Below are 23,957 nucleotides of genomic sequence, written 5' to 3' on the forward strand. Positions count from 1 at the left end.
CGAGTCGGATCTATAGGCTTATAGGTTTATATACTTATCGACATTTACGAATTTTACAATTACTAAATTTATCATGAAGGAGAAACAGACAAATTTAACTAAATCCCCCCAAAGCTTTTCCCCTCTTGGTTGGGGAGGCTTTGGCCAAATCCGGGAGTCCCAGCTGACCTGGGCACACTACCAGCTCAGGCTTTACACCCACTAGGCAGTGAGGGGAGAAGGGCTGTCTTCCGCTCTTACTCACCCGAAGTTCTTGGATTCCAAAGCCTTCAGTCAGAGTGATCTGGAAGACCTCAAGGCTGCAAATGTAAGCTGCCAGCCGGGACAAGCTCTGCTTGCCACTGCCACCCACGCCGATCAAGAGCGCGTGGCCCTGAGGGGTCCGAAGGATTCGGCTGATGCGACACCTGCTCAGAGACAGCACACGCATGGCAGCAGAAGACTGAAGGGCCTGGGGACCGTGTCTGTTGTATTTTTTAGAAAAATTTCTAGACATGAAATCTGAGTTTTTATTTTACACCTCTAGTTTTCATTCATCTGCTTCCCCACGAAACAAAGAGGCCGCTCACACTGGATGCCCCATCAACTGTGTAAATCACACGTGCGACCCTCACTGCTTCTTACGGTCCGTATAGAAGGCCTTTCCGCAAGGGTGCAAGTTTTTTTGATTAGCAAGAAAGACCCCAACTTTACACCGGCAGCCATGTGCAGCGACATCAAAGGGGGAATGTCTTCATGCCAGAAACTTCTGCTGTAGCATTACTTTGGAAAGACTGGATTTGTTTCGGCCAAAAAAAATCTCACATGCAGATTTACTTCATGCAGATTCACCACTTGCCTCTATGATTCTTACTTCCTTTGCACCAAAGCTTCATCTGTCCTCGAGCACTCTAGAAAACTTACTGAAACCATCAGAATCCAGCAAGGCCAACTAATCCCTTGTTTTGTATTATCGAAGAGATTCTGAATGGCTGAGCCACTGATATTACTGCTACCTTTTACAGTTAGGAATAAGTTGGCCTTATCACCTTGGTTGAAGAAATAGGTCATAATTATGTTATAAATGCTGAGCGAAGAAAAAAACTGAAATATAAGCATTACGGAAACCCTAATGCAAAAGATGAGACACCATGATGTTAGTTCTGGGTTGCTTTTCTGAAATGAAGGTAAACTTCCATCCTTGACCGATGCAACTAGATGATTTTTTACAAAAGCACTTCGTGAAAAAGCAAGGTTGGGGTCACTTATGCTAGGATGTGTGCATCTCAGCTGCAAACCGTCAATAACTAAAGAGACGGGTTATCATGAGAGGCTCAACTGGTCCATGAGGTTGACTTCACATGACCACACAACAAAACCACCTCGGGAAAGCCGTGAAATTACTCTGAGGCAAATGAAACCTGAGGTTACAAAACAGAGTTTTCCTTTCGTTTTAATGTATGCTTTGAGGTTTGCACCTCACCAGGTTCTCGAAGCAGCAAATTCCTTCCTCAGAGCCCTCAAGGGCACATTCTGAAATCATGTCTAACCCTGAGTAAATCAGCTGCTAGCTCACCAGCCCTGATCAAAGCAACGGCCTTCCTGATGAAGGCCACCGAGAAGCCCCCGATGAAGGATCAGGTGAGAAGACTCAGTGGCAATGGGCCATGTCTTTCACCTGCCCCATGACTTAGGTTCACAGTCAGTGTCCGAACCCAAGCAGGAGCAGCGACACTAACACTTTAGTTAGCACCGCGGTCATAGATTCTAACTAAAACCTTTGTGGGTGTCATCGGAGGACTGCAGCTGCAAAGGGATCAATGAATCAATCAATACTGAACATGCTTGTAATAGCTCATGCTGGGGAGGTCTCCCAAGTTTTTCTTCACCACTCGTGACAAATGAACTCTCCGCCTTTTTGGTGTGTCTCTTTGAATTTCCTTCTTCCCATACTTCCTTCTTTCTTGACTGATTTTTAACCATGATTTCATTCTTTTAATCTTTGCCCAAATATCACTTGCTGGAAAGGCCAGTGTTACAGACTGAATGGCATCCCCCCAAATTCATCTATTGAAGTCCTAACCCCCTAGTCCCTCCGAATACAGGCTTATCTGGAAATAGGGTCACTGAGGAAGTAACTGGTTAAGACAAGACAGTACCATTCTGGACTAAGGTGGGCTCCTATCCACTACAACTGGTGTCCTTATAAAAAGGAGAAATTTGGACACAGGCACACGCACACAGGGAGAAGGCCATGTGAGGGCTGGAGGTAAGCCGCCACAAGCCAAGAAACTACCAGAAGCTAGCAGAGAATTCTGGAACAGATCCCTCCCAGCACCTGCAGAGGGAGTGTGGCTCGCTTGTCACCTATTTCAGACTTCTTGCCTCCACCGTGAGGCAATAAGCACCTGTTTTCCTAAACCGCCCGCACGCGGTAGCTTGGTAAGGCAACACTTAGAAAACTGCTACAGCCAGTGACCCATCACGGTGACGAGGACAGCAGCGCAGGATGCGAAGAGGCACCACTGCCCACACAGCAGCAGCAATGGCCAGCTGCCTAGACTCTTCCACAAATGATGTCATTCCCATGCTAAAATCTGTTGAAGGGCTTCTCACTGCGCTTAGAATAAAATGGAAACTCCTTCCTCTGGTTACAGGGACATCCCCTGTGTCAGTAAGACCCGTTCTGGCGTCTCCATGCTTGTCGAATATTGCTCTCCCCACTTCTTCTCCATGCTGCGACCATGATGACCCCTTTTCTGTTTTTGAACATTCAGCCATGGGGCCACATGACATACACCCCTGCCTAGAATGTTCTTCTTCCAGCTTTCCATGCTTAGCTCCTGCTTACCATTTGATCTTACATTAAATGTCACCTCTTCACAGAAATACCCAGACCCTTTACGGGAATGCACATATTTATTTCTTGGAATCGATCGATCTATTTCTCAGCATGACACATCACTTTCTGCCATCTTGCTTGCTTATGCCTTTATAAATGTTCCTCAGCATCACTAAAATGTAAGCTCAGCTAGAGTAAGGACTAGACAATCTCGTTTGGAGCTGTATCCTCAGTACCTAGAACAATGTCTGACAGCAAGGGAGCTATGGATGGTTGCATGATCTCTGCACTGCACAAGGCACCCAGTCTACGAGGTGAGACAGAGCCTTGTCAGCCAAGCCCTACATCAGGACAGTGGCATCTGTCTAATTATCTGCGAAGAAAACATGCCCCCTTCCTTTTCTAATGTGTACCAGAGTAGTGAAGAGGCTGGCACTGTTCCTGTTTAGCACTCAGTAGGCACTCAATAAACACGCTTCATCGATGACCAGCAGCTTCAGTTCATCCTGCTTCTGTCAGTTAGGAACCTTACAGTTTCAATGAGTCACACGCCTGTCTCTTTCTCAATATTCTTACCTCTCAGAGCTGCAGTGAAATAAAATGAAATCATGGCTGTGACGATGCTTCAGAAAGTAGTGTACTGGCCTCAGACATGATTAAGGTTAGGATGTAACAGAGAGAGACCCTTGCAGTTTTACACAGTATGACAAACAAGAGACAGGAACTGCCAGCTCGGACTGCTCAGTATGATCCACAGAAGCACGACGACTGTGGAGACCTGGCCACTTTTACTGTGAAAAAGCATCATGACTTGTCAACTCACACGTGCTGCATGGCGTCTTCAAATAAGACCAGGGGCATGGCAGCATTCAGTTCATTGTAGTTGTCTAAGGCGTCCGTGAGAACGGTCTTCAGCACATCCCAGTCCCTCACCGGCAGGTAGCATGGATCTCGGCCGCCATGAGCGAAGTGGCAATAGAGGAGGGGCTGCCGGAGCAGCACGTGACTGTCTACACCCTGCAGGAGGAGGGAGAGGAAAATCCGGTCACGTCAGCCTCCAGGAATGATTCATCTGGAAGCACAGTAGCCCACCAAAGGAAGGACCTGCAGGTCAATCTGTGAGGACTTGCTCCCAAGTACAGACTGAGAATATTCTGGAATCACTGCCATTCCAGCAAGGACAGCATGTGTGCAATTCCAGCCACCTCTGCCCCAACACCAGTTAGCCCCAGAGCAAAGAGTGACCTCTGACATCCCACACACTTACCTCAAAATATTTACAAGCAGTTTCCAGCATTTTCTTCTGAAACAAATCACAATCCTTTGGGTCTACCAGTTTGTCTCCATAAACACGAGAAGACTCATGAAGCCACAGGCGGATTAAATCATTTGGACATTTTAAACATTCGGGAGAAGCAAATAAAATGCCCTACAAGGCAAGAATGCGAACAATTAAAAAATCAGAAACTGATGACATTCCACAATAGTATTTTCCTTTAACATTTTAACCGTATACTAAATTCAGCAATTTATTAAGTTAGAAGAATTACTATAAATAGAATTATTATCATAGTAGTTTTACTCTTGGATAAGTAACATCTTAGAAATTGACTATCATTACACCCAGTTTTAGAATGTAGGTAAGACTGTATTTCACAAGCCAGCCCAGGAAGTAAATAGCTCATCTGAGGACTTGTGTCTACCAAGTCTCCCGAGAGATGAAGCTTCCCAAACCAAAGTACAAACAGCTAACACGAATGTCACAGGATCAAGATTTTTTTTTATCCTAAAACCTTTGATATCTGTCAATCTAACCCCTCCATTTAGCAGCTGAAGAATACGAGATCAAAAGTAAACTGCCTGAAATCACACTTTGTGGGTAGATCCAGAACTAGCCCCAAAGCATTTTGTCTCCCCCCGTCCAACACTGCTGGCCAGGATCTTGGATTCATACAGACCCACTCCTTCAGGAGACAGTCAGCCAGCTCTGGACTTAGAACAGAACACAGCGAGTTGGAGGCAAGTAGTTACGAAGCCTCAACAACTTTTTGGGGGTGTGGGGTGTAGCTGACAGACTGGACGTAAGCAATGAGCAAGCCTCTCATCCCGTGTCACCTATGGCTTTCCTTCCCTTTGTTCCCTAAGATTAAAAATCAGCTTTTGGGCGCCCGGGTGGCTTAGTTGATTAAGCATACGACTCCTGATCTTGGCTCAGGTCACGATCTCAGGGCCATGAGATCGAGGCCCATGTCGGCCTCCGTGCTCAGCATGGCATCTACTTGAGATTTTCGCTCACCCTCTACCTCTGCCCCTCCCCCCACTTGCTCGCTTATGCTAATAATTTTTTTTAAAAATTAGTTTTTAAACAATGCTGTATCGAGCACAGTCATTCCAGCAGGTGCTAAAATTACAGCAAGGAGAAGGAGTGGTCCACCTTCAGGAAACTGTTGTCTGACACAGTGTTATGGTTGTAGGGCATCTGCAGAGTAACTTAGGAAAGAGGGTTATAAAAATATAAAGAAACAAAAATCACCAAATGCAAAGAAGTCTCCTGAAATTTTCCACTACCTCTCTCACAAAAGAACTTCAGGCCATAAATAATCCTCCAACAGCTTTACTATAGACGGTAGATCACACCAGTTGATTTTTTTTTCTTTTTTTTAATTCCAGGTTTCAATTCCCTCTTTGGAATTTCCTTTCTAAACCAAATACAGAAACACTGTCCTTTTACGCGGTAAGCCAATCAAGTGTCAAGGTCAAGTCAAAACAATCTTAACGGTGTAAGAAATTGTGACATTTCTCTTGATGTATGTTTAAAAGTCATATCATATAAATATGAAAAAATGAGAAATGATCCCCCTCACTTGGCCCAATAGGAGGCACTCAGATATTTATATGGAATACACGGAACAGGGAGTCAGACTTCTACCCTTGCTTCTGCAGCTACGTCTCTGCACAACCTGAAAGAAACCACTAGTCCCATTGATAAAATGGGAATAAACCTGCCATGCATACTTCACAGAGAAGTTTATGGTGTAACATCAAAGAATACATACAAAAGTAGGTATGTATGTATCATCACCTTGAGCTAAGTTCCATAACTGAACACCATTAATCTTACCATTATCATTCCTCCACCCAAGACGCAAAACCCAGAGCCACCAAGGTACCTGGAAGACGTTTGACAGGTCTCTCAGATTAAAGAGGTAGTGGAATTTAACAACTGTGGGTAAAAAGTGATGTGTCATCATCTGATGGAATGTGATTGTTGCCTGTATCAAAGAGGGGCCACTCCTGAGAAGTGATGGGCCAAATGCTTGCTGCTGAAAATGGAAGTTAAGAATTTGGCTATAGATGGTTTGTAGCGCATCCAAGGATGGAAAGTTGAACGCAAACACAGTGAAATGTCTCTGAAAAACAAAACAAATCCAAGACTTACATATAATAGGAATTATAATGGTACAATAGATTGCAGGAAAAAAAAGTGTTTTGTTGTTGTTGTTGTTATTGTTGTTTTAACCTTTCCTATATTCCATGCCCTGCCATGTCACTGTGGTACCTTCCTCTCTGACCCTGGGCCTGGCTCTAGGAATCGACTGAGCCAACAGAAGGAGGCGGAAATGACACTGCGTCAGTCACTGTCAGAAGCTTGTGTGTTTCCACTTGCTCTCTTAAGGCCCTACCTTTGCCATGAATTGTATGAACCTATTAACGGATGTGAGACACATGAAGCTGAGCCACCCTGCCCTTATCACTTTAGTCAAAGTCACCACAGATTCGTTGATAGTCAACTCCCAGGCATAGGAATGAGCCCATCCAAGATCATGAGTCACCCAGCCAACCCCCAGCTGATGCCGGATAAGGGAGTAAGCAACACTTACTGTTGTATACTGTTCTTTTATGTATGTTACAGGTGGTGGGGGTTATTGTTACTAAAAGGTTATATGCACACACAAAACATGCACATTAATATTTTTATCAGCTTTACTCATAATTCCTAGATGTGGAAACAACCAAGGCATCCTTCAATAGGTGAATGGATAAACAAACTGGTACACCAATACAATGAATATTATTACATAGTAGTAAAAAAAAAAAAAAAGAGCTGATTATCAAGCCATGAAAAGACATGGAGAAACCTTAAACGTGTATTTAAGCGCAGTGTAAGAAGCCAGTCTAAAAAGGCCACATACTATGGGATTTCAACTATGTGACACTCTGGAAAAGGCTAAACCATGGAGATAATAAAAGGATCAACTGGCTGACAGGGATTCAGGAAGGGAGGGAGGCAGGGATATTAGGTGGAGCACTGGAGATTTTGGGCACAGGGAAACTATTCTGTATGGTATTTTCATGGTGGATATCTGGCATTACACATTTACCAAAACCCACAGAATACACAACACAATGAATGAACTCTAATGTAAACTTCGGACTTTGGTTAATAATAATGGATTGATAATGGTTCATCAACTGTTATAAATGCAGGAGGAACACTAATGCAAGACGCTCATAATAGGGTAAAATGAGGTAGGAGGAGTGTGAGAGTGAATTATGGGAACTCGTTGCAGTCCTTTCAATTAAAAGTGTTCAGACAGTTTGTAAACCTGTACCTGATCTTAAAAAATAATTAAAAAAAAAAAAGCTTACACCGGAAGTCCAGTAGGAGCCCTAGTTTGTACGAAAAGCATGCAGACTCACAATCTATAATGTCTGAGGTTTCACTTGGGGCCTATTGGGGCGACAGCAGAACTCCACACCCTACCTGTAGTCTAGGATTGATCGTGGAACTGCCCACCGTCAGGTTCATGCAGGCGACGTACTGACAGTTGTGGATTTCTTTAAGCATCACCTTCTGTCTATCATACCTGAAAGACAGAGAACAGAACCTTAAATCCAAAACCTGAAGATGACAACACAATAAAATTCCCGTTTATGAAGGACTTTCTCACAAACTGCCTCCTTTGATCTTTAGAATCGCTCTGTGATGTTGGGCGTGTTAGCCTCAACTCAGAGACACAAAAACTAAGGCTTAGAAAACAGAAGCCTCCATAGCTCCTCCAATGCCCAAATCAGCAGAATGGGCTGAATCAATACCGACTGCTCCTGCTTATTGATTCCCACGTGACTCCACTTCCGTTCGCAATACCCACAGCGAGGCTGGGGCTCTCCCTCTAGTTAGCGGCGGGGATGGACACACGGCAACGCCCAGACGTTATCAAACAAGTGCATCCCACAGAACAGGGTCAGGTGTCTAAGTAACTTAGTGCGAGTTAATGTACCTGAGAGTTTAATGCTTCAACTAGACAGTAATGTTTCTAAGACGCTTTTCAGTCCAATTCTTCCAAAGATACAAAGGGAACCTACTGCATTTACGATGATGAAAAGGGGATGTAAAATGAAACCCAAAAGTTATCCCAGAAGAGGAAGAAATTGGGGCAATTTCATTCTTCATTGTTCATCCATAATAACGGTGGCGATTTCAGTAGAGAACAGGACACGGAGACTCGCGTACCAGTGTCCGTAATCGATGTGCTGTCGAATCAGTGCGTGGGGCTGCGCTGTGCCGTAGGAGTCCACTTCCGGCATATTCATGTCGTCGATGAAATAAACTAATTTTTTATTTCCTCCTGGACCATAGATACGGCCGGCTTTTTTCTCTAGAGGTTTCTCAAGAATTCCTGAAACAAATGCATCACTTTGCTCACCAGTCAGATATGTTACTTTCTGTCCTTTGTCCTTTTTTCCCCCTCACTTTTCCTCATCTTCTGTCCATTTCATCCACTCCTAAGTCTTCAAGTATCAGCTCTGTGCAGGGTGGTGTCAGTGATGACCCTCTGGTCACCTCCTCTGTGTCATGCTTCCCTGCCAACCTCCCTCCTATTGGCAGAGCTCACCTCGCCTCTCCTTTCCTCTCACACAGGACATCTCACTGGTCAGCCATCTGAGGCAACGCTGCTGTGGGTCTGTACTCTTTGCTCCCTGAACACACTCTACCCCATGGCGCACTGCCAGGCCAGCCTCGGCCTGCTCCCTCAGTCCTTCCCTGTCACTGCTGCAGGAGTATCTATGGATTTTTTAACTGTTCCATTCATGAGGTCAAGGAAGACAAACCTTATTGAGAGATTACAAAAAAAAAAATCACTCTTGGCTGAGTTAATGATGGCAGTCAGTAAGAAAATTTATTATTAATCTGTACTGATAAAGCCAGGAAAACAGTGACAACATATACCCATGTGCGTGTGTGCGCACACACACACACACACACACACACACACACACAGAAACCACAACCAGGGCAACTCAACAGGTTTAATCAACTACTGGATAGCAGGGAGTTTCACTGCCCCCACCACCAACATAACCCTGACACTCTCCTGGACAGTGACAGATCTACCAATTTTTGCTCTTTGTACACTATCTCCTTCACTTCCCGTGTCTACTTAGCTTGCCTTCCTAACTCAGAATGCTCCAAATCTGTGTGGTTCTTTTGTTTACACCAATACATTTATTCAAAGGCTAAAATTATTCTTACGATTTTCCTAAGATTTAATTAACAGCTCGTGGCCTGGCATTTCATCAATACAGTTTTAATGAAGTTCTCCTAAATCAATCCCTTACTTGGAAAGGTAACCAGGGCACTCTTCCTTGTGGATACCCTTATGTTGCTAGGACTCCATAAATTGATTAAAAGTGACCAAACTGTGGAGGCAAAGCAATGAACACTGTTGATGTCAACAAAATCACAATACTGAAACAAAGTATATTTTACCCAGTTTGGTGATAAGTAAAAATTCATCTGAGGCCAAAGCAAAACGTCTGAAGCCTAGAGAAAGCAGTCTTCCCCTCGGGCTACATGTCCCAGCCTTGACAGTTTCTGATGCCTTTTTTCTAAAATATAAGCAGGAGGGACACTTACTTTGCAGAGCTGCAGATGTCGTATAGTAGTTGAAAGGCACACGGGACACGATGTAATCCTCAGAGAGACTTGCCAGTGTGTCGCTTACAAAGGCTGTCTTTCCCACCCCAGCATTTCCTACTAGCATTAGGGGTTGTCCTTTCTCAAGCAGCAACTCTACGAAATATCTGAGACGAGTTGTCTCTGCTGTGTGAACCACAACTCTCTTGGGGTGGGGGGGTGAGGGGGGAGGAACAGAAAGAGAAAAGTCAGAAGGAGAGGCATTCCAAAATTTTAGATCTTAACCAACACAGTCACTTGAGAATAGAGACCCAAAGAATTCTTAATTCAAGTTCACGCTCAGTAGGAAAGATCTTATCTGATACTCAGTTTTGATTTGTCAGAGTTCAGACGTTATAGCTTGAGGACAGCAACTGGGTGGTACCATCAAAATGCAGTAGCATAAGCAATGGGTTTATCTTTTCCAACTGAAGTACTATCCAAAGCCCCCATCACGGACTACCTACACTCTGTCCAGCCTCGTGTTAGGCTTACAAGGGAATACAATTAACGTTTCAGAAATCATCCACCACTCTCTAGGAGCTGATGAAATACTTGAAAAGCCAGTCCACACATAAATCAAAGTTGGTAGCCAGGCCTTGGCTGGATAAGACGAAGTGGCCAAATGATCAGGGCAGAATTTACACTAAAGGAGTTTAGCATGGGGAGAGACCCACTGGCGGGAAACAGTGATTTTAAGTGAAATATTCCTAAGTCCAAAGTACATGTCGAACATATTATGCATGGTTTTGTTTAAAGAAACCTTTATAGCAATGCTTCTGTTTTGAAAATTAGGGACTTCTTTATATACTTTATCGTTTCACAACAAATTTGAAGTGGCTTACGAGAATACAATAAAATGAAAAACGGAAATAAACACCAGATTCAGGGAACAGAAACTAAGATATAATGTCAGGGAAAGAGGTAGCAGGCAGAGACATGCAAGAAATAGAATCCTGTACAGTGATTAAAACAGAGTTGACATTTCTTGCATTTTGGTGGCCAAAATAAAAAGGGGGTTAAAAAACCACTTGCAAGATTCAGACTGTTCTTAAAAAAAAAAAAAAAAAAAATTAACACCTAAATTCTACCATATATTCTTCCCTGATTGGTTAACACATAATGAACACAACTGAGTATTTTATAGATCATTCAGGATCATTTTCATGATTATGAATATTTACACTAGAATTCTGTTCTAATTTGGGGATACTCTTGGGGCCCACTGAAAGGCACAGACTATTCTAGGCTACATCAAACACTCCCAGATGACTGTTTTTCATCAGAGTTACATTTTACAATATTTTTTCTCCTCTTTGGCTGCTCACTGTCATCATGTGCTTCTTAATTTGGCTATTAGCTGTGTTCTCTATCCATTAATACCGGTAATTCACACTCCTGAGAGCTGAGTTTGTGGCAGGTATGATGTTAAGCGCTTCATACACTAGGTCATCTGATACTCATAACTAATCTATGAGGGGAGTTGGGTCATGATTTTCATTTCAGAGACGATGAAACTAAAGCTTAGAGAACACTGATAACTTGAAGAAGGTCACAGCAAAGTAGTAAGTGGTCGTACTTGGATAAAAACCCACGCCTGTGCAGAGCCTGAGCCCTGTCTTTCCTACCACACAGAAGGTGCATCAGGATGTGGACTGGACACACATTACTTCCTCCCTTGGCACTCCCATTTTCCATATGTAAAAAGGTTTCCAATAGCCTCTGCCCTAGAAAGTTGTTTTAAGGATTAGTTAATTCATGTAAAGCAATTAGAAAAGGGTCTGAGTTAGACTTATGTAATATTAGCACTGACTGTTATTACTGACTCAGTAGGGTTCCCTTCCAGGTCGTTAAGAAACTGTCAGTGGAATAACCACACTTGGTACAACTGTGTGTAGAGTAAGACTATAAAGTCCTAATAGATTCCCTGTGGAATAAAAGATATCTTGGTCAGATGCATCAACCTCGCTATGCCAGTTTTTTGTCTTTGGTTAATCACAAATTCTCAGTTTTCAACTAGCTAGGTAACACTCCCAGGTAGGTGAAGTCCAGGTAGGTTGAGCAAAAGCAGATTTCAAAATTTATCAAGCAGATGGAACGGACATGGTTGGTTGTCTCCCAGCACCCATTTCTCCACTTCCCCTTCCTGTCAGAGCTCCCACTTTGTCCAAGTCTCCGTGCTTCCTCCACACACATGAGCTCCAGCAAAGCTCAACCTGGCTCCCACGGCAGTGTGATGATTTATCATATCCAATTAGGGTAACCCAGTACCCTTGCCTGAGACAGGTTAGGGGTGGCATGTGAGCCCTGGAGTATTAGAGGCTCAAGAGGCGGTCTGCTCTGGGACTTCTGAGAAGTTTCCACACTCTTAATTAAAAAAAAAAAAAAAAAGATGACAAAGTGTCCTTTCCCTCTAAAGGTAACTCCTGAGGCTACGGAAGTCCGTTTCAGACCAGGAAGGATACTAGTCTTAAAAATGATGCCAGTGTTAAGAAGAGCAGAGAAGAGAGATGGAAAGACCCAAATCCTTGGTGATATCACCATGTCAGAGAATTAATCAGTCTTGGGGCCATCCTACTTCTGATTTCTTGTTTGTGAAGTTTCCTCACGGTTAGGTTTGTGGGTTAAAATGTATCCTCCCGAAATCCGTACGATAAAGCCCAAATCCCTGCTACCTCAGAATGTGACTGTATTTGAAAACAGGATCTTTAAAGAGATGATTAAGTTAAAATGAGGCCATTAAGGGGAGGCCCTGCCCCCATGTGACCGGTGTCCTTGTGAGAAGAGGAAATTTGGGCAGACTTGGAGATAGTGCTTGGGGAGGCACACACACCAAGGCCACGTGCAGATGCAGCAAGAAGGCGGCCATCTGCAAGCCAGGGAGAGAGCTCTCGAGAGAAACCAAACCCCTAACGCCTCAATCCTGGATTTCTTGCCTCTGGAAAGAACTGTGAGAAAATGAGTTTCTGATATTTAAGCCACCCAGGGTGTGGTATCGTGTTAGGACAGTCCCAGCACACTAATACAACTAGAGGAGGCCCCTAGCACCATGACTGGTGTCCTCATACAGAAGGGAATTTGCACACAGAGACACACGCGGGGAACATGCCACGTGAGGACTAGAGCTATGCTGCCACGCACCGAGGCACATCAAGATCCCCTGCGAACTCCAGACGGAGGCCTGGAACGGACTCTCCCTGACAGCCTCAGAAGGGACCATTCCTGCTGACACTTGGTCTTTCAACGTCTAGCCTCCAGAACCATGAGACGAGAAATGTCTGTTGTTAAGCCACCTGCCTCGTGGCGTTTGCTCCAGCAGCTCCAGGAAGCACATACACTGGGTTTTCTCTTAGGTCACACCAGCTGCTGGTTAATACCCTAGAAACCCCCTATAATCTATTCACACAGCACTACTGGAAGCAGTAAGCTCCCACGTGAATCAGAATGTCGTGATTTTAAGAAGTCTCACGAAAAGGAAAAGAGATTGGGCAGAAGAAGAAGATGAGTGAAGAATAAGTCAACATCAGAGAAAGGTAAAACAACAATCTATCAAGAGAAATAATTTTTAAAAAAAGATTCATTTAGATTTGTCAGCTGCCATGAGAATTTGAAACCTCTGAGTTGAGGAGTGTGAACACATCCATTTGATGGCTTGGGGGGGTTAAAGAATAGAAGTTCTACATGAAAAGTGCTGATAAATTCACAATACGGTCAGATATAAGAAGCACTGGAACTAACAGAAATATGTCTTTGATTTTTAATAAAACTCACAAAATTTCTAAGATATAAAGAAAACGGTTACTATAGACTTAGGTTGAAATTTTTTTTAAAAAAGGTTGCGTGAACTTAAGAGCCATCTCACTAGTTGTTCTTACAACTAAGATCCTTCTCTCCCAGGCAACGTGCTACATAAGCTTGAGCATATCAACCAGACTTTTTCCATCAGGCGGGGAAGGAAGGACTGCTCAAACGTGAAACTAAAAGGCGCCAACCAGCACAGTGCAGCTCGAAAATTACTGGGTTCCATCCACCTACCTGAAGAGGTACCTCTGGATCCATAGTAAATTTGGGGACTTTATCAGACCAAGGCAAGAATTTCTTAGTTTTGTGGTCCAGATAATAATCAAAGATTGTCCCCTGGGATGGGAACTTCACTGCTTTCATCTCTTTGTGCCACCACCGACTGAATTCAGCTTGAGAGCCAGAAAGCTAAGGAGAACAAGAGAAATCCTTACTGCAGACCTAGAGGTAATTTTGAACATATACAAAGCCCCTCCAAATCCTGTTCAACACAGTATTTGCCACGTACAGAGTTATAATTACAAGTGGGACTGAGTAACTGACCCAAGAAAGATAAATAACTAGAAGTAACTTATAATGAGTGATAATATCAGAGAGGCAGAAAGCTTTAATTGCCTTATATCCATCAGGTACAAATTTTCTGGAATAATTATTAACGTAAAAAGCAAAGTAAGGTTAGGTGAACCTTCGATTACCCCTGGGTTATTCAATTTAACAATGAGCTCTCATGCAAATTACCATGCTAGGTATGGCGAGACAGTGGTTCTCAAACACTGGTGTTGATTTCTACCAACATTCACATCAATTCTTGATAAAATAAGAAAGGTAAGAACAAAGGAATACTTAAAAAAACTGGTAACATTATTTGATTTAAATACTGCCCTCTATTTGAGCTTAAAGGCTTCTTGGACCTTTTGGTACTGAAATAGCTTTTCCTTTAAAAAATTATGGTATTCATTATGGTCATTGTTTATAAATGTCCTTATTTAGAAAAGTAAACATCTGGTAACCCTATTTCATTCCTTCAAGTCATTAGTCAAATTGTTTATCTTTGAAATTCAAAATCTGGAAACCCCCACCTCGAGGGATGAGGAAAGGCACGTTCTTGGTTCTCTAGCAGGGCACGAGTGAGTGGTCCAATTGAAAACTCCAGACAGACAAACTGCTGCCCTACGCAAAGGACTGACAGTGGGCCTTGCTAGAATAGGAACAGGCTTTCCCTGCTAGAAGGTGCTTCTCTTTGTATGATGATAGGTACAAGCCCTTTGCTACTAGATGAGGGTTTGGAAAAGAAGGGGAAATGGAAATTGGCAGCTTATAAAACCCTTCTGTAGCCATAGGAAGACCTGGCCTGCTGTCTCCAACACCCACCGGACGACCCAGCCCACTGACTCCCTCCATCTACCGAACCACCTGGCACAGTGGCTTCTTCATCCGCAGGATCCTCTCCCACACTGAGCTCGGGTGAACTCGAAGAGCAGTGTGTGTGAGCGGCCGTGGCATTCAGCAGTTCATACTTTCTAAGACTGTAACTCCCATTTTTCTCCAGTCACGTTCTTAAAACTGCTTTTTCGTTGCTGGCCTGTGTCCTTGGACGATGGCCCACTTCTTGTGCTGGGCCGATCACACCCATGAGCAGAGACAGGATGGCTGGAGAACAGGAGTGTGCGCCGAGGGCAGAGAAGGGTGAGGAGTCTAGCAGGCAGCGCTTGCCGCCATCTTGCAAATACGCTCAGCTCACACGCCTGCTCACCACCGCTCACGTGTCAGTGCGTCTAGGCTCCTGTGAGCTCTCTTCCAGCTGGTGGCATGGGTATTTTATCACCCTACAAAAGTCGGTCTTAAATCAGTTCTGAAGGTAAAACGCCTGGCACCATGCTCTGTGGGCAGAATACATAGGACTTCGACTTCACATCAAAATTTGCTAACCACTACGTCAGCAAGATCATTTCAGTGACACATCTTTGACTCATTAGTTCATTCAACTACAATGCGTTTGCTCTAGACCGGGGAAGAAAGGAAACAGAACGTCTGCCGTGACAGAATGTAGGGGGAGGTAGAAGCAGAGACACGAGGAGGCACGGAGGAAGCAGAGGCTAAGCCGACAAATGCGGAAATAGGTGCTGTGAAAGGAGAGTGCGCTCTAAGTGAGAGTAACAGGGGTGAATCTATTTTAATTGGATGTTTGGTGAGCCGTCTTTGACAATCGGCACAGATTAAGGAGAAGACCTTTCCAAGAAGCAGGCAGAGGTCATCACGGGCAGAGATCCTGTGGTACCAAAAACCTCGTGTTCCAGAAACTGGCACTGCAGCTGGTGGAAGGGGGTGGGAGGTGGGGGAGAGCGAGTGGCAGAAGAAGCAGGGAAAGACTGGCAGGACTAGATCCAGAGGCCTTGTAAATAGTATTAAATTTTTCACTTTATCCTAAAAGCAAACGGAATCCATTAAAGTGTTTTAAACTCTCAAGTGTATCATATAATTCAATTTACATTTTAAAAAATCGCTCCGGCTGCTGAGAGGATAATGGATTATGGGGGAGGTACAGCAGCAGACCAGTGAGGCTGTTACCTTAGAAGCCAAGTGAGAAGTGATAATAGCAGTTTATGGGAGCTCAGGGAGAGTTGGTCCAAGACCTATTTTGGAAGCTGCCTGCAAGGGGCTGGCTTAAGAACACAGGCCCTGAGCCAGCGTGCTGCAGTCTGAACGTGGCTCAGACATTACCTGGGCATCTTCAAGCAGCCTACCAGAGTTTCCGCTCCTTTTTTTGTAAAAGGGGAGGAGGATAGTTGTGCCTATACATAGAGGTTTTATTTTTTTGAAGATTCAGTAAAATAGCTGACTAAGAGGCCTAAGCATATTCTCGGACATCCAGCAGGCACTCAGATTTGTTCAACAAATAAATGGCTATCTTAAGAGTATTTCTTCTGTCTTTTTCATTCATGTTTCCAACTTTATGGCCTCCGTTTTGAATGTTTCATAGTTAGAGTCCTTTTGAAGATGTGAAGGTGATGGTGATGGTGAGGAGGATGAGGATGAAGAAGATGAGTCTTATTTAGGGACAGAGTGTCAGCAGGAGTTAGGTGACCACTATGGTGGCCCAGCACCCAGCTTGATGGACTGCTGGGAAGGCGGCCATGTTTGAAAAGTGGAAAGATGAAAAGGCAATCAGCTCGGAGGGACGTGGTCAGGAGTAGAGGGATCTCCACTGTCCACATCCTACCCACACAATTTTACCTTGTTTACATTCAAGCGAAGGAAAAACCTTGTGGCGAACCCTAGAAGAGCATAAAAAAACATGGGAGGGGGATAAGTTGGGGAAAGGGCTCATGGCCTCTGTGAAGGAGAAGTCCACGCATGCTGTAAATTGTGCTGGAGAAAACCCACATGAAGTCACCCAACACCAACTCTTGACTCTTACTCAAAGCAACACAGGCTGCTTTTCTTAAGAAAGCCCTGGATATTACCGAAGGGAAGTGGCTTCTGAGAACGATCAAAATCAGGTCTAGCAGGCCAAGTGAATTCCATGCCTATTTATAGACATGATTTACGGTGACCTAGTAACAAGAAGCAGAACTGGCCCACAGGTTTTAGCAACCATGTATCTGAGGACCTACAACAAGTCAACCAATGGAAATATGGGGCCCTCTTGGCTGTGATGCCTTCCAATTTAAATTCCCTGTTTATATCCAGAAACATCTGGCAAAGTCTAGAAGATGTGGGCCATCTATTTTTAAGGCAAAGATTCAGGGGTACCTGTAGGATCAGTTATGACCATGAGAGACCCTGAGATACCCTGGAAGGGGTGGCCTTTGGAGACGTACACGGGTGTGAATCCTGGTGCTGTCATTTCCTATCTGTGTAACTTTGGTCAAGTTCCTCTGTGCCTCTGAGCTTTATGTGCACCATGAAGACAGACTGAACAATTACTGGAAACATTACGTGCCAAAACCCACATACAGAGGAGCATGGGGGAGATCAGATGAGCCATCTTCTAACATGAAACACTCCCATTCTGCACCTAAGTCTAAGCCATGGGTACATGTGTGAGTGTGCACGCGTATGCATGTACTCAAGCAAGCTCGTCTCAAGTGTTTGTCCAAAAGAAATCAGCAGCCACGGATGAGCTACGCTAGGAATGCTGGGCAGGCGTGGTAGGCTCATGTTAGGTTGAAGGCAAGACCCGTGGAAAGGAACTGGCCTGAGTTGAGTCTGGTTCCCAAATAATTACACCGAGAATCATGTAAGAGACTGATTAGAGGTAAGACTAGTGACAGGGAAACCAATTTCAAGGTTCTTACGCACTGTATACTGAATGTGTCCACCCCTCCCGCTCCACATTCCTGTGTTGAAGCTCTAACCGCCAAGGTGACGGTATTCGGTGATGGGGACTTGGGAGGTAACTCGGTTTAGGTGAGGTCATGAGGCTTGGGCCTTCATGATGGGATTAGTGCCTTTTAACTGCTGTTCTCTGTCATGTGAGGACACAGCAAAAAAGCACCTGTCTGTAAGCCAAGAAGAGGGTCCTTGCCAGAACTTGACCACGCTGGCACCCTGACCTTGGACTCCCAGCCTCCAGAACCGAAAGTAAAGTTCTGTCAGTTAAGCCATCCAAGGTGCGGATTTTGTTACGGCAGCCCGAGCTAAGACACTGCGACAGTCCAGCACAAGCTGAAGATGGTACATTCCTGAATGAAGGCTGTAGGACAGGGAGGTGGGGACAGACTTGACAGCTGTTGTGTGACTGAAAGGATCCCATGACCACTGGATACAGAAGTAAAGAAGAATGGTGTCTCCCGGGTCTTTAACTCGAGCAACTGGAAGGGATGAGGGTATCCCTGAGGACAAGAAAGGGTGAAGAGGAAGAGCCAATTTGGGGGTGGGGCAGATGAAGAGCTCTGTCTCTGGCACAGGGAGCGTGACTGGCCCGTGCAAGAGCACACTGCTGGCACTGCTCCAGAGGCAGGTGGAAACACCGGCCCCTGAGCTCCAAGGAGAGATCCGGGGCAAGACTATGGGCTCGACAGCACCAGCCAAAGTTAGAGCTACCAGCCTGCATGAGCTTGCCTAAACACATCAGCTTACAAGAGAACAGGGCCAATGGCAGAGATGATGATGATATTAAAAAAAACCAAACGCAGGGATCACATTACAACCTGCCCCCCAAGTAAAACTGGTTCTATAAATTATTTCTGTGCACTATCTCAAAACATACCTGATCTTGCAGCAGAGTGCCTCCGAAGGCCCAGATACAAGCAAAGACAAAGTAGACTTCATAAACTTCTTTTGGGCTGTCAGAAGGTACGTTGTCAGGAGTCAACAAGCATTCCAGAAGGGTACAAAGAGTCTAAAGAAAAATAAAAAGCTATTCATTTAGGCCAACAGTTCCTCAATAGCAGAGGGCAGACTAACAAATTCCCTTGCTCCTGAAGAGATTATAGAATTTTCCCCAATCTGTGATTTGCTACACTGAAACAGACAAAAATTACTGCCTTGGTTTTCTAAGTCACTGGTAGAGACCTGTGCAACTTTTAATGAAACCAGTCTTCTAATTAATCAGCTATTTTTAAAAAAGGACTACCTTATCTATTTCGTAATCACTATACGAAACACGAATACATAGAGGCACAAAGAAAAGATAATGGGGAATATATCTAAGCTCTCTTTTTTTATTAACAGGGAGTCACTGTACACATAGGCGTCTACAGCTCACATTCTCACTCAGTAACAAACTAAAGATATCTTGCCTGCCCCTTAAGTGCTGTCCTCCGGTATCAGTGGGAATGAGTGCATAAGATTCCAGAGAGGTATTTATTCATTTCCCTCTTGTTGGACATTTAGATAACCCACTTTGCTCTAGTGCTTTGGCAGCGGGTTTTTCCCACCTGTTGTATAAACTTAGAAAGTTGGACTGGCAGCCTTCGCCTGTGACTTTTTTTTTTTTTTTTTTTTTTGAACACCAAACTAAATTTAACCTTGGAAGAAGTGCTGTTCAGGAACTTGTCCTTCACTCCCCGCCATGTGAGACAGCAACGTGCTATGGGTCAGAAACACAGCCTGAGTTCAGGACAACCAGGTCAGTGATGAGGGGAACACGGCTGCTTGCAAAGGCCTTTCCCAAAGGTAACCAATAACCAGCCATCAACATGTTTTCCAGCAACTTCTCTGAAGCATAGAACCAGCTGGCACTTAGTAGCATTATCCCAGACTCGCAGAACTCCTGGTACTGTTCCCCTGCTTTCTAAAGGCAGCCCTAGACTTGAGGACTATGATACAGACAGCAATGTGAGTCAGGCTTGCGCGGGCGGGCGTCTTTCTTTCCCAGCCATGAGAGCTGGGAAAACCCATGGTAATACGGAAAGTAGCTCCCAGAAATCGTTTACAAAGGTTTTCAACTTGCAAAGTTGACCGCCTGTTATATTCTTCAATCTTCTCTCCTGATTTCTGGTATGTTACATAGTTTCATATCTGCCAATTTAAAATAACCCTCCAAAAGAAATAAAAAATCACCCATTTGTTATCAAGAAAAATAATCTAAGACTGTGAGGCTTTGCTACTTCTGAGTAGAAGCCCTGGTGCTCTAAGGGGCTGTTAAAACCAAAGCCAAAACCAAAAAAGGGACCGGAAAATTTCAATGTGAGGTTATCCGCTGATCTGGAGACTCTCCTAACGTGTCCCTTTTCTGGTTTCTCCCAGACGCAGTACTTGGAGAACACGCAGAGCTCTGTGTCAGCCATCAGTAACATCAGACTCCGGGTACGTTATGAAGGAGCTGATATACCCAACCAAACTGAAAGTGAATACATGGCATTTATTGAAAAATGGAGCACATTAATTTCTTAGTCATTTGAAGGTACTCCCTTCTGTCCTCATGTTCATCCCAATTTTGTCCTTACAAGTAATCACAGAAAAGAGACTACTCCATAGAACAACAGCTGAAAAGGAGCGGAGGATAAAATGCCATTTCTGAATACTACAAAAGGAGGAAGTGAGAGGGAAAGTCATATTAATTCCTACTGACCTATTTTCACACTACTCTTGAATGAAAAATTTCACACTACAGAGAATCACACAAATACATAAGTCAACTTGAGAAAGAACACAATCATGCTTTTGCAAGTACTACACCAGAGGAAGTCTAATTAGGCTAACCACATAATTAATTCATTATGAATAAATTCAGACCTGCTTTCAGAAATAAATTATACCTCAGATAATTACTGTTGAAGACTATCGTTTACTTAATTGGTGTGTGAATTATCCAAAAACCTGAACTTTCTCTTCTTATTATGCTTGTGACTATTTCTAATTCAGCTTCAAACAAATCTGGTAACATAGGAACTTAATGGTAACAAAGTACTCCAAAACCAATTTTGTTCCTAAAGGGAAAAAAAAAAAAGGATTTCTAATTGTAAGTCTTTTGTGAAGTTTTATACTTGTAAAGGCTGGGGACTATTTTTCTTCATGCTGAGATCAAGATCACAACCTTCACTTCTGTGTGGTGTGAATTATTTTCATTTGCGTCCATGACAACCTATCGTAGGTACCCTTCCGTCTTACCAACTGTCTCGGAACGAGGATCAGAACAGACCTGTTCCTGGAGGATGACGAACTCTTTATTGAGACTGACCTGACTGTATGAGTGTCTTGGGGAGGGGGAGAACAGAAAGGAAGAAGAGCATGGGAGGGCTGTGGGTGGTCAAGCTCAGAAGCTTCCTCTTACTGACCAGCATCTTTAGTTGCTGGATTTACTGTAGTCAAAAAACATACGGAGCACCTTCTCTGGGCCGGTTACTCAGGAGACAGAAAAATAAATACGGCTGTTACTGCTGTGCTCTTCTTAGTCTATTCCAGTACACTTGGAGGAACACAATGATTAAGTAAACACACACTTGGCCCCTGCTGTGTGCGAGGAACTATGTCAATTTCTGGGGACATAAAAATAAATACAAGGTGGCTTCTGCCCTCTAGATGACAGTCCCATGAAAATACAGACCCCACCCCGAGTGATGACAGAATGTGATAGGCGTGTCACAGAGGTTTGCAAACAGCCCTGGGGACCATGGAGCTGGGGAAAGAGAGCTGGAGCAACCTGACGACCCCTGACGACCCCAGCAATCTTTGCCTCTTCTTTTTTTATTTTTCATTTTTTCAAGTAGGCTCCACACCCAGCGTGGAGCCCATCACGGGACCAGAACTCACGACCCTGAGATCCAGACCCCAGCTGAGATCAAGAGTTGGATGCCCAACCGACGGAGTCACCCAGGCTCTTTGCATCTTCTTCATCAAGCGAGCAAAAGCTCCTGCAGCCCACATCGAGCCACACCACCGCACCAGGACTAGAACGTAAAACGGTGTAACCGAAGGCAAACCTGCACCAGGCTGTTCTCGGGAACCGGAGTGATGGTTTTAAAGCTTGTTCTCAGCTTATCCAAGCATGCAGGAATGTATTTATCAAAAAGAATAGTTAAATTGGCCTTTTCTGATTGATGCTGCCTTCTGTCTATCCAACTGGCCACATACCTGAAAAAGAACACAGAAAAGCTTTTATGGAACACGAGGCTTCAAAAGCCAAATTTCACCAACTCAAATCCTCCCCCCGCAACACAGCTTGAAGCCACCCTTCAGGGACATGTTTAGTGAGTTCGTTCTATTTCTCAAACTGCAAATATTTTTAAATGACCCCTTAAAAACTTGTTCAAATGGCCATTTTTACCTTAATGAAAAAAAAATGTAAAAGAAACTCCTAATAGCACTTAGAAAGCAAACATAATAGAGTCTAAGTAGGCCATTACTGAGCATTTATAAGGAGGAGCAGCGTGTCATTTCCTAAGGGACTGAAACCAGTCTCATAGGGCAAGCCTTATTTATGAAAACAGCTTGTGATTTTTCTTGATTAATCCTGGCATCAATTACTTAGTAATGACAAATTGGTGACATACAAAAAAAGGCAAAAATCCCATAGGGGCTCTTTAAGAGTCCCTCCTTTTCCACTGGATTGGAGGGAACTCCAGCCTGATAAGCAGATAATGTGTTTCCAATAAGGGGCTCTGAAATGGTATCTCATGCTTCAGTACATGTGTATTAATCTGAAGCTTATAGAAGGTTATCAATTTTGATACCTAACATAGTAATAAAATCATACTTATCAATAAAATGAAACATAGCCTAGCAGCTCCCACAGTAGTCTCTGGGGAGAAACCGTGTGATGTTAAATGAAAAATAATTGCTCAGAAAGTCCTCATCAAATAGGAGGCAGTGATAAGAAATACATTTAGCCGCCAGCACAGCAGCTAAACAATTACCACTATACCTTGCTCTAAGCAAATCAGATTTCACATTTCTACTATCAGAAGAAATTAAGGCAAGATAATTATCCTGTAAAAGGCTCCTTTGATTTTTACAAAGTGCCACAACAGGGCTCCATTAACTATTCAATCACATTTACACTAGAGTGAGATTTATACAATATCAACTGTCAAAACTTCTTCAGGGCCAAGAGAAATGGTTTTCAGGTGAAGTCCAGGTGCAGGACGGTAACTTGAGAGAGCAGCTCTGGGCGGTGGGGACAGTGGGCACCAGGAAACAATGGCAAACAGGTGTGCGTTACTGGAAATGAAGCACGAAGGCCTCACCTACCTCTGAGCTACTTACTCCACTGCACAGCGGCTGCCAGAAGCAGAACGTGGTGTCTAGAGCTTACTGGGGCAGTGGAGGGGTGAGGGACTTGCTCAGGGAGACCGAGCTCTCAAGTCGGACTGCCTGGATCGGTACTCCAGCTCTGCCACTTTCTAACTATTACACCTAGGGTGAGTTGCTTCACCTCTCTGTGCTTTAAGTTTCTGACAAACTTCCTAGGATTGTTGAGGATGAAATGACTTCTCGTGCAAAAAGTGCTTGGATTACTATCTGACATACAACAAGTTCTCAGTAAGTGTTATCCAGCACAGAGTTGGTTGAAGTCCAAGGACTGGGGTCAGACCCTGGCTCAGCCGATCTGAGCATCTCTAAAGGCAGCAGAGTCCTACAGGGCCCAAGAGTTGGCGGCCAGTGCTCTGCTGGGTACAACGAATTCTCCCTCCACCTCCCTGGTCTTTGGTGTCAGTGGGAGCAGAAACCTATGCGGGGGTGCCCAGGGGCTGAAGCCTCAAGGGAGCCAGAGAAGGGGAAGAGGGCTTTGCTCGAGGGGCAGGTGAGAGCTGCTTCACCGCCCCACACTGGCAGGGGCCCAGGTCACAAAGAGAGAACCTACCAGGCCCACGAGCAAATGCTGCCCTTGTACAAATTATCTCCACAGGGAAGGACCTGAGTACAACCAAACCAGGATACGTGGCAAGAGGTGATCCTGCCTGCGCCCCCCCCCCCCCCGCAAAAGGCCCC

At 44.3% G+C, this 23,957-nt stretch overlaps 1 protein-coding gene across 1 annotated transcript in view; it reads right to left on the minus strand.

Moving 5' to 3' along the window:
- The window catches only part of DNAH11 (dynein axonemal heavy chain 11), a 307,801-nt gene that overhangs the window by 145,454 nt on the left and 138,390 nt on the right, over window positions 1–23,957 (minus strand). The window contains exons 43-52 of the mRNA XM_087860989.1: window positions 21,950–22,100; window positions 18,793–18,924; window positions 13,815–13,988; window positions 9,741–9,945; window positions 8,337–8,502; window positions 7,587–7,689; window positions 5,992–6,231; window positions 4,089–4,250; window positions 3,645–3,838; window positions 245–407 (exon numbers count right to left, since the gene is read on the minus strand). Of these exons, the coding sequence (XP_087717115.1) occupies window positions 245–407; window positions 3,645–3,838; window positions 4,089–4,250; window positions 5,992–6,231; window positions 7,587–7,689; window positions 8,337–8,502; window positions 9,741–9,945; window positions 13,815–13,988; window positions 18,793–18,924; window positions 21,950–22,100 (1,690 nt within the window). The remainder of the gene's footprint in view (window positions 1–244; window positions 408–3,644; window positions 3,839–4,088; window positions 4,251–5,991; window positions 6,232–7,586; window positions 7,690–8,336; window positions 8,503–9,740; window positions 9,946–13,814; window positions 13,989–18,792; window positions 18,925–21,949; window positions 22,101–23,957) is intronic.

Source organism: Ursus americanus, chromosome 3 (assembly GCF_024610735.1).
Source record: "Ursus americanus isolate L20-20 chromosome 3, mUrsAme1.1.p, whole genome shotgun sequence".
NCBI classification, from domain to species: domain Eukaryota; kingdom Metazoa; phylum Chordata; class Mammalia; order Carnivora; family Ursidae; genus Ursus; species Ursus americanus.